This window comes from Callionymus lyra, chromosome 7, assembly GCF_982586985.1.
Source record: "Callionymus lyra chromosome 7, fCalLyr1.hap1.1, whole genome shotgun sequence".
Classification (NCBI taxonomy): Eukaryota; Metazoa; Chordata; class Actinopteri; order Syngnathiformes; family Callionymidae; genus Callionymus; species Callionymus lyra.
In genome coordinates, this window is record NC_141824.1 from 14416326 (window position 1) to 14428041 (window position 11716).

General features: G+C 40.5%; 1 protein-coding gene across 4 annotated transcripts in view; it reads right to left on the reverse strand.

Moving 5' to 3' along the window:
• The window catches only part of LOC148075136 (cell surface glycoprotein MUC18-like), a 129362-nt gene extending 120444 nt beyond the window's left edge, over positions 1–8918 (reverse strand). For 3 of the 4 annotated variants that reach the window (XM_087795151.1, XM_087795150.1, XM_087795149.1), the window contains exons 1-2: positions 8634–8915; positions 8445–8558 (exon numbers count right to left, since the gene is read on the reverse strand). In XM_087795151.1, coding sequence (XP_087651277.1) covers positions 8445–8478 — 34 coding nt within the window. In that variant the 5' untranslated portion in view covers positions 8479–8558; positions 8634–8915. Of the gene's footprint in view, positions 1–8444; positions 8559–8633 lie in introns of all 4 variants that reach the window. The other variant, XR_015711838.1, reaches the window with a different exon arrangement.
• Positions 8919–11716: the final 2798 nt, after the last annotated feature.

Here is an 11716-nt window from a genome sequence, read left to right on the forward strand (position 1 = left end):
TTTTTTTTCTTGGTTATTTTCAACGCCACAGCAGCGCTCAGGGGAGAGGAAACCATGTTGTCTTGACCCTTCACCGCCTGCAGCTGATGGTACAGTGTGACTGAGAAGTCCAGCCCAGGAGGGAGAACAGAAGCAGCAGCGACGGAACATCCAGGACCAACATTGCAACAGTGATTCCTGAGAGGAATGAAGCAGAAAAGTGGTAGAACAAAAAAAAAGGAGTGGTGTTAAACAGAGACAAATAAAGGTTAATTCATATTTACTAAAAACAGCCATGTTGAAGGGAGAAAGAAGAGAAAATAGAAGTTTACTTCCATTAAAAAAAACATCACATCACAGTTATAAACATCATAGAAACTAAATTAGACACCATTAACCCTGAGAACAAGGGGATCATGATAAAAACGGAGAAGAAGACGTAGATGGAAAGAGACGGAAGGATGTGAAGTATCTACGACTGCAGTCAGTATTACTGTTCAGAGTACATCTGCTAAATGAGCTCATGAATGTTTCACCCTCACTTCTATCATGCCCGGTTAAACCTCCTTTTTTTTTTTTTGACAAGATCTGATTCGGACTTGAGTTTCAAAACACTTCTCGAACTTTCAACCACTTTGCACGAACATGGATCTGAACCTACAACCCTTCAGATGCAAAAGATGAACAAAATGCATTTATTGAAAGTGAACGGATATATTTACTAGATGCTAAAATACCTGTTTAGTAATGGAATTATGGACAGTTGATACATTAAGTTTCCAGTCTTTTTACCAATAAAAAACCTGTTTATAAATATAAGGGCTGTGTTCATTTCTTTTGTAGCTTTAAGAACCATACAATCGTTATTTAAAAATCCTATTCAACACCTTCGGGAGTTCAGAGTCAGTACAAAACACCAATAATAAATGATTACAAAAACAAAAGAGGAACATGAAGGCACATAGACTTTTGATGATGTTGAATTTATTAATAAATATTTAGTTTTCGCACAACTATTACTAAATATTTAACCGTCATGCTAATTAAATGACAAATGAACGTTTTGGAGCCGAAACACATGTTATAACATTTCAAAAAGAAATTCTGACTGAGTAAAAAACAAACAAAAAAACCTTGAATACATCACTGAACTACGGTGTTGCAGAATTTACAGACCACATGACTCACTACAAAGTGAACTTTATGAAATGAACTGCTTTCATTTGACAACAAAAATATGTCCAAACGTATTTGTATCCTCCAGTCCTCAGTCATCGCCAGGCTCTTGTCGTGTGATTTCCTTGTTCATTAAAGCTTGCACACACACACACACACACACATATACACACACACCCACCCACACACACCCCCCCCCACACACACACATATAAACACACACACACACAAATTTACACACATGCACACACACGAATATACTGTATATCCACACAGAAACGCGCGCAAGCACGCACACACACACATGCAAATTTACACACATGCACACACACGAATATATATACACCACGAATATACTGTATATCCACACAGAAACGCGCGCAAGCACGCACACACACACATGCAAATTTACACACACGAATATATATACACAGTTACACACAGAAACGCGCGCAAGTACACGCATACACACACGCGCACACACACGCACGCATATATATATACACACAGACACACACATACAGTATATACACACACACACATATACAGTACATATATATATACAGGTACACGCATACACACACATACATAAACACACACATATATATAAACACAAATATACACACATAAACACACATGCACACACACATATACAAACAAGCACATATATATTTGCACACACAACCACACACCACACAAATCGCTATACAAATAAAAATTACTTACTTACATACACACATACATACACTAATATACACACACACACGCAATATATATATATATATATGCACACACACATACTTTATATACACACATATATGTAAACACCTACACACATATATACACACATACATACACAGGAATGCACATCCATATATTCATACACACACAAATGTATACACACACACAGGAACTAAACTAAATGACGTGTTAAAGAACAATTAAAAAATAATTATCAACTAATAATGATTATTATTATATATTTTATATATGTGTTATTATTAGTTATCAGTAATAGTTATAGTTGTTACCTCGAGGTTCAGGTTAAACTTTAGTGAATTTTATGAATCTTTTCACCTTTAATAACTTTCAGGACGTGAAGAGAGAAACAAAAACGTCAAAATGAAGCTTCATCATTTAAACGGCGATTTCATGATGTTGCAGTTACAATAATTTGACACTAGAGGGAGCCAAGCTCTTTCTGTTTGTATCTCCGTTTCTTCTTTTGCGCATCCATTTTTAAGATGCGCATGCGCATCCATTTTTTAGATGCGCATCCATTTTTAAGGTGCGCATGCGCATCCATTTTTTAGATGCGCATGCGCATCCAATTTTTAGGTGCGCATGCGCATCCATTTTTTAGATGCGCATGCGCATTCATTTTTTAGGTGCGCATGCGCATCCATTTTTAAGGTGCGCATGCGCATGCATTTTTAAGGTGCGCATGCGCATCCATTTTTTGGGTGCGCATGCGCATCCAATTTTTAGATGCGCATGCGCATTCATTTTTTAGGTGCGCATGCGCATCCATTTTTAAGGTGCGCATGCGCATCCATTTTTTAGATGCGCATGCGCATTCATTTTTTAGGTGCGCATGCGCATCCATTTTTAAGGTGCGCATGCGCATCCATTTTTAAGGTGCGCATGCGCATCCATTTTTTAGATGCGCATGCGCATCCAATTTTTAGATGCGCATGCGCATTCATTTTTTAGGTGCGCATGCGCATCCATTTTTTAGATGCGCATGCGCATTCATTTTTTAGGTGCGCATGCGCATCCAATTTTTAGGTGCGCATGCGCATCCATTTTTAAGATGCGTATGCGCATCCATTTTTAAGGTGCGCATGCGCATCCATTTTTAGGTGCGCATGCGCATCCATTTTTTAGATGCGCATGCGCATCCATTTTTTAGGTGCGCATGCGCATCCAATTTTTAGGTGCGCATGCGCATCCATTTTTAAGATGCGCATGCGCATCCAATTTTTAGGTGCGCATGCGCATCTATTTTTAAGATGCGCATGCGCATCCAATTTTTAGGTGCGCATGCGCATCCATTTTTAAGATGCGCATGCGCATCTATTTTTAAGGTGCGCATGCGCATCCATTTTTTAGATCCATTTTTTTTTTAAACTTTTTTAGATTTTTTTCAGCGCATTCCTTTTTGCGTGCGTGCTCATTCCGTGCGCATGTCCTTCAACAACCCTAGTTTTTGGAAGAACAAACACAAGTCAACAACAAGTCGATACAAACATTAAACATTTTCGACACAGCATAAAAAACAACTTTAGCAACACCCATTTAAAAAAAAAAGTTGAGTCAGTTAGTGATAATCAAAGGATTGTTGTTGTTCAAACCCTGGTCTGTTTTTGTACCTGAAGAAGGAACATGTGCCTCGTTTTTAATCTAAATATATGAATAACGTATTCTTAACAAGCTCTTCAGGTGATGTGGTTTAAAAAAATATATATATATATTTTGGCAACTAAGCAAAAACTCAAACTTTATTTACTTAATTTACTTTTTTGCTATGCTTTTTATAAGGGATTTATTTTTTATTTTCAACTGTATATTGCTTTTATTACTAAATAAATGTGTATATTTCATTTAAATTTAACAAAATGTCCTTTTTGCTTAGTATTTTCCGTTAATAAAATTAATAATTATAAGAACGTTAACTATATATACATATATACATACATATACACATACATATACACATACATACATAATCATTAATAGGACTTTAGAAATTATTTTTCCTTCCAGCTAAAGATACAGTTTGTTGATTCTCCACCTTTCAGCTGCAGCAACACCGTTTCCACACACACACACACACACGCGCTTGTATGATCGACTCTTGGACATGGATTCACATTTTAAAAGATAAATGAAAAAAAAAAAAAAAAGTAGGAAAAGAGAAATAGAATAACATAAAATGATGCAAACGAAACCGTGAAAGAAAGAAAAAGTCGTTTGTGAAGTAAACACATAAATGAGAAAAATGGGAAAAAGTCGTGATTCTCTTCTGATGTAACTCTGAGGACGTTTGCTAATGTTTGCCGACGTGTTGCATCAGCGGGAGGCCCGGGCTCGGCCGGTGCTCAGATGACCCTGTAGGTCAGGTAGTCTCGCAGGGGTCTGGGGATGGGCAGCTCCTCCACCTGCCGGCTGCTCATCACGCGTCGCAGGGACATCCTGGACATGTGCTGCAGGCTGCCCACGCTGCGAGGACACTCCCAGAAGCCAACGCTGCCGTCTTGACTCCTGCGGCGACACATTCACTTCGTCATTCCATGGAAAACATCACGTCGTTCAAAGACAGACATGAGGACGAGTCAGTGTTTAAAAAATATATATAAAATGTAATTCGATTTTTAATTACCATGCTAATAGTCGCGCTAGTTTGTTCATTTTTGTGTTGCAAAAAAACTTCGAGCCACTAGATATGCGTGTGTATATACACCTGTATATATATATATATATATATATATATATATATATATACACGTGTGTGTGTGTGTAGATGTGTGTAAATACACTATATATATATATATCGTTGTGCATAAATGTGTGTGTGTGTATATATACTGTGCGCATGTCTGTGTGTGTGCGTGTGTGTCTGTGTGTATATAACGAAAGCAGTCGTTACGTTTTTTGCAGCCAAATGAGCAGCCCGGCTGAGGACGAGAGGATACAGTCGATTCCAGCAGCTTTTAAAGCTTCATAAAGTGTAAATCCTAATAATTTGATAGATTTGCAGATTTTGGTGATAAATATAGTAATTTATTTATGGATTAGTTTAGATTATTTTGTGTAGTTACTGAATGATGTGACATTTGTGTGTTTTACAGTCGACTTGAACATCTCCAGCAACAACATTGAAACATTTACAACGACTTCCTTCTGTCATCACGAAAGAATGTAACCGTGAACCAACTTGGATGACCCGTGATCTCGTGGGTGTGAGTCACTGTGAGTGTGTGTGTGTGTGTGTGTGTGTCTCATCCTGCAGCGAGGACGCCTCCTTCAGCTGAAAAGGCACAACAGAGACCACTGGATAAGGAGCTGGTGGCCTGTGGACTTCGCTCCTCCGGGTTCCAGAAACGAACGAGCCTGATAAACACATGTATTTGTTACGACCAGATAATGACAATTACTTAATGATAATCACAATCAGAAAGTGGACACCAGCTGTGGAGGACGCCATCAGAGACTGCTTTGAAACAACAGACTGGGATGTGCTGCTGAGGTCTCATGGTGAGGACATCGAGGGTCAGACACACTGTCTAACGGATTATTTAAATTTCTGCTTGTACGTTGTCGCCCCTACTAAGACTGTCCGCTGTTACCCTAATAATAAACCGTGGGTAACTAAGGAGGTCAAGGATGTCCTTAACAGGAAGAAAGTGGCATTCAGGAGCAGAGACAGGGACGCCATGAGATCAGCTCAGCAGGAGGTGAAGCGATGCTTGAGGGTGGCAAAGGACACCTACAGGAGGAGGTTGTAGGAGAAGCTGAGCCGAGAAGAAATAAGAGAAGTCTGGGATGGTGTTAAAACCATCACTGGACACAAGACCAAGGCCTCTCTGACTGCAGTGGACACGGTGGAGGAGGCAAATGGACTGAGCAACTTTTTCAACAGGTTTGAGCAGGTCACCTCACCCTCACTGCTGCCCGCCTCAGGACCTGTCCCACCTTCTTGTGCCCCCCCCAGCTCCACACAACCACTTCCCAGCTTCACCTCACTCCAGGTACAGGATGTACTTCAGAGGATTCGTCCAGGGAAGGCTGCTGGTCCTGATAAGGTGTCTGCTCGACTGCTAAAGACCTGCGCTGCTGAACTAGCTGAGCCACTCCAGCATGTCTTCAACCTCAGTCTACGTCTGGGGAAAGTACCAACTCTGTGGAAGACTTCCTGTATCGTTCCAGTCCCTAAAAAGATCCGACCAAGTGTGCTGAACGATTACAGACCGGTGGCACTGACTTCGCAGCTGATGAAGACACTGGAGCGGCTGGTACTCAAACATCTCAGGCCACAAGTCCAGCACGCGCAAGACCCCCTGAAGTTTGCCTACCAGCCAGCAGTTGGTGTGGAAGATGCCATCCTTCACCTCCTGCATCGGACCTATTCCCACTTGGATAAAGGAAGCGGTTCAGTGAGAATCCTGTTCCTGGACTTTTCTAGTGCCTTCAACACTATCCAACCCACTCTGCTGCAGGACAAACTGACTAAGATGCATGTGGACCCTGGTCTGGTCTCCTGGATTACGGACTATCTTACTGATCGACCACAGTATGTCAGGCTGAAGGACATCAAGTCTGACACTGTGGTGTGCAGTACAGGAGCACCTCAGGGGACAGTACTGGCCCCTCTCCTCTTCACCATCTACACTTCAGACTTCTGCTACAACTCAGAGCTGAGTCTCGTCCAGAAGTATGCTGACGACACTGCTATTGTTGGATGCATCAGGGACAACAGCGAAGACGAGTACAGGAGTCTGATACATGACTTTGTGGACTGGAGTGACAGGAACCACTTGCAGATGAACACCTCAAAGACCAAGGAGCTGGTCTTGGACTTCGGGAGGTCCAGGACAAAGCCACGTCCAGTGTCCATCAGAGGCGACGAGGTGGAGATGGTGGACAACTATAAGTACCTCGGTGTGTGGATGGACAGTAAACTGGTCTGGTCCTGCAATACAGACCATGTATATAAGAAGGTTCAGAGTAGACTGTACTTTCTGAGGAGGCTTTGATCATTTAACATCTGCAAGAAGCTCCTCTGCATGTTCTACCAGTCTGTGGTGGCCAGTGTCATGTTCTATGATGTGGTGTGTTGGGGTGGAAATGTGTCCAAGAGGAGTGTCAACAGGTTGGACAGGTTGATCAGGAGGGCTGGCTCTGTGGTTGGAAAGAAGCTGGACTCACTGTTCAATGATCTCCTCTCAGCAACTGTCACCAAACTACTGTCCATCATGGATGATGACAGTCATCCTCTGAACACTGTCATCAGTGAGCAGAGAAGCAGAATGAGTGCACGAATGCTCCTACCCAGGTGCAAAACAAATAGACTCAGGGACTCATTCATCCCTCGGGCTATTAAATTGTACAATTCTGAGTTTGGGGGCAGGAGTGGAGTGAGAGTATCTGGATGTTCTGTTCCATGTTAGTCTTTGTATCCTTTGTCTTTGTTGTTTTTCTTTGACCTATGTTCTTTATCTTTATCTTTAGACTTAGATTGTGTCATCTTGTTCTTCCTCTTTATGTTCTTCTTCTTATTTTATTTTTTATGTATTATTTTTTATTGTTTATGAAAAATTGCTGGCTATTGGTAAAAAACAATTGGATCAATAAAGTTTTACCTTACCTTACAAGAAAGTCACACGGAGACGAGGAAATATGAAGAAGCGTATCAAAGGATTATCTTCACTGTGACTCGTGTGAGTGACGAGGAAAGACTGTCGGGATTATTGTGTCTTTCCATGTTGACGCAGACGAACACGAGGTCAAACACATGAAGATGTCGCTTTAACACGCGACAATCGTTTGGAAAGTTAATATTGTTGATTCATTGGTTTTTGTGTCATTTATTGAGTTTATTGCTCAGTTTCAAATGGTCAAATGATATTTTAAGTGAGGAATCATTTTCTCCAGGAAAGCTGATATTTTTTGATACTAAACCAAGTTTTTGTGAACTTGAATTTCTTTTTTCTTTTTCATTTCACCTTTTTTGATGAAGTCACTCTTGATTTAAGTCTATTTGTATTTAATTGTTTTATGTTAATAAAGTTATTCTTGTTTCAAGTGTATTTTTTTTATTTCTCCTAATGTTAATAAAGTTATTCTTGTTTCAAATGTATTTATTTATTTATCTAATGTTAATAAAGTTATTCTCGTTTTAAGTGTATTTATTTATTTATTTATCTAATGTTAATAAAGTTATTCTTCGTTTCAAGTGTATTTGTGTTATTATTATTTTTTTTTAATGTTAATTAAGTTATTCTTGTTTTAATTGTATTTTTTTATTTCTCTAATGTTAACAAAGTTATTCTTGTTTCAAGTGTATTTTTTTTTTATTAATGTAATGTTAATAAAGTTATTCTAGTTTTAAGTGTATTTCTTTATTTCTCCAATTTTATAAAGTTATTATTCGTTTGAACAGTTTTTTGTATTTTCTTATTAATTCCTTAAGGATGAAATGTCATGAACTGATGAACCTGTAACAAGTTTCTAGACCAACGATCCTCAGGTGAGCACGAGAGCAGCCGACAGAAGACGAGATCACACACCTGTCATCGGCGAGGCTGGCGATGTGACGTCCATCAGGGCAGAAGCTCACGGAGCGAACCCAGCGGTCGTTTGCTCCTCCGGCGAAGATGGGAGAAGGAGGCGGGAACAGGTGACTGAGGACAAGAAGCCACCAACCATTGCATTAAAAAAAAAAAAGCTGGCGATGACAATAAAGGATGGAGTCTCACCCGAGCTCCAGCAGGATGGTGCCCAGCTGGTGGTCCCAGATGATGACCCGGGTGTCGTACGACGCAGTGGCCAGCAGCGAGCCGTCTGGCGAGAACTCACAAGACACCACGTCATTGTGATGTCCCTCCAGCTTCTGCATCAGTGTCAACTTATCCATGTTCCATAGGAACACCTGCAACATAAGGCCCGCCCGTCAGCGGAGCACTTGAGTAGAAACAATATATCATCTCTTCTATCTTTGCTATCATCAACTTTTAACTGTAATTATGGACAATTAAACAACTTTTAATGCTCAGTGTCATCGTTATTAACTTTAAACCAGGCTCATGCTGATCAAACAGTTAAGACAAAAAATGACTAAACATCATTATCTTAAATCACATCAACATCTAACTAGACATTGGTTTAAAAAAAAAAGAAGCTCAATAATGCAACACAAACAAGAAGAGAAAGTAAAGCAAGTATTAACATTATGTTACTCCACGGGTTTCCCATGTCAGAGTTTTAGTGTCTCTGTGATTACAAAAGGCTCGTGTGTCCGGCAGAAGCAGACGCAGAGAGACAGATACTGCAAGAGAGAAGAATATTTTATGGCCAAAGGGTTTCAACGCCTTTGGCAAAATATGCATATAAATACAAGCACACATGTTCATGCGCGCACGCACAAACACGCACACACACACACACAGAAGAAACTGTTCAAGTCATTCTTTACAGTTTTTAACACTTGTCATGGTTTATAACCGCAGCACAGATCATGCACTTTAGCATCTATGGGTGTCACGGACATCCATCTCCCTCTTTTGACCTCGACTTAACCTCGTTTTCATTCAATCCACTTGAATAATTGAAGATTCTAGTCAGATTAAGCTATTATTTTTTTTGCCATCCACCGCCAAAACCTCAACCCTCGGCCCCTCCCCATCCCTGCTGCACCATCTTTTGAACACCTAGTTTTTAAACTCCCCGGTCAAAAACCCATTATCATCGCTGTCATCTATCGTCCTCCAAAACCAAACCCATCCTTTCTGTCAGATTTCTCAGACTTCTTCACCCAACTGTCCCTCATCTCTTCATCCATTTTACTCCTTGGCGACTTCAATATTCACATTGACTCCCCGGACTGCAAAGCTACAACCGATTTTCTGGATCTACTCAACTGCTTCAACCTGACCCAACATGTTAATTTCCCCACCCACAGTCATGGACACATTCTGGACCTGGTCTGTTCCATCGGCATCCACATCGAACATCTCTCACACACCGACCTCACCATCTCCGACCACCTAGCAATGACTATAGAGATCAACACTCCCACCTAGGGTTGCAAAATCCGGGAATTTTCAAAGTTGGAAACTTTCCATGGGAATTAACGGGAATATATGGGAATTAACGGGAATAAATAAGAAATTTACAGAATTGAAGGTTGGCCCTTAACAGGGAACTTAAATATAGTTGGGGGAAATATATTGTAGCATAGTCTTGGCTAAAACAACCAGATTTAATGCAAGTACACTCCTCAATCACATGCACACAGCACATTGCTTACTGCAGGGCTATTGAGGCCACGCCCCCTACATGCACTGTGCATTCCTCCATCACATGCACACAGCTTACTGCAGGGCTATTGAGGCCACGCCCCCTACATGCACTGTGCATTCCTCCATCACATGCACAGGTGATTTCTTGAAGCCTGGAGGCCACACATTTGAGCTCAAAGCACAAGACTATTGAAGCCACACATTTGAGCCCACGGACTATATAAAGTCAAGTAAGTTTTGATAATATTATGGGGTAAATATATTTGATCTATAATGGTATTAATGTTTAACTTGCAAATATTAAATAAAAATGTATTAACACAGTAGCTAGCTAGCTGGTAAGTTAGGTGCTAAATGAAAGCTATTTTTCATTTCATTGACCATTTAAGAGGCTAGCTTATAAAACGGATAAAACCGGAGTCCGTTACCGTCGCTCCAACACGACGTCACCTCCGGGTCTTAATACTTTGCTTTATGGAGAAAAAAGGATCAATTCAGAGTGTACGGTCGTTTATTCACCGCTTCAAAACAAACAAACATAGAAACTTTTACGATCGATCGGACTCGCTCTTTGCCGGCAGCTGTACAGGTCAATAGCTCCGGGAAAGACGGTCTTGGGTTATGGGTTGTCTCTACATTTAAGGGAAAGTTTCCTGTCCAGGGGGTCGCCTATTCCGGGGCAGTGGTTCTTTTATGTTAACTCCTGTTTCGAGTCACCTGGAGAGTAACTTCCTTCCTTGCCTGTTGTGTGGGCAAGTTCCTTTGTCTTCCAGCCCCCCTCTTTTGGGTGTGTTCCGTGTTGCCCCTTTGTTTCACATCCACAGGTGTGAACAGAGCAGACAGACAGTCCTTCATTAAATCGCTGGATAATCTCTAGTCTGTTTCAAGCTACCCTTGACACAGTGTATATCAGTATGCAAGTGAAATGTTGGTTGTGAATGTGTATTTAAACGTTTAAGCTCTTAGATGAGGCTAGTATTTTATACTCTATATTTTGATCATCTTTTTAGCATTAATTTAACTTATGGCGTATACGTATAGTGTAGAATAATTTCCAATCTAACACTTATTATGGTGGTAGCTACCTCAAATTTGATGCTGTTTTTTCTGACTCCAGCAAGACGGTTTTCTGTAACCATTCAAGAATTTATACATCAATTGTCAAATATTTTGAAGACCATTCCAGTTGTTTAGCCAACTATATTTCTGTTCATGCCATTGCTTTAGTGTTTTTACAAGCTTTTTTTTTTATGTTATTCTGCAGAAAAATGCCACGTTTGCCATCTGATGTGTGGAAGCATTTCACACAAGCGAATGTTGAAGGAAAGTCTTTGTATGCATGTAAATACTGTGCAAAGACATACGTGAAGAATGCTACAAAAATGCAGCAACATATTGCCAAGTGCCAAAAAGTTCCTCAAGGCTCAAAACATTCAGCAGACAAGAGTTCCACTCCAGGGGAAAATGAATCTGCTGTATCAGAGTCAGATACCCTCTCATCAGCTCCTGGTCCCTCTGGTATCAGAGCATTCTTTGATTCA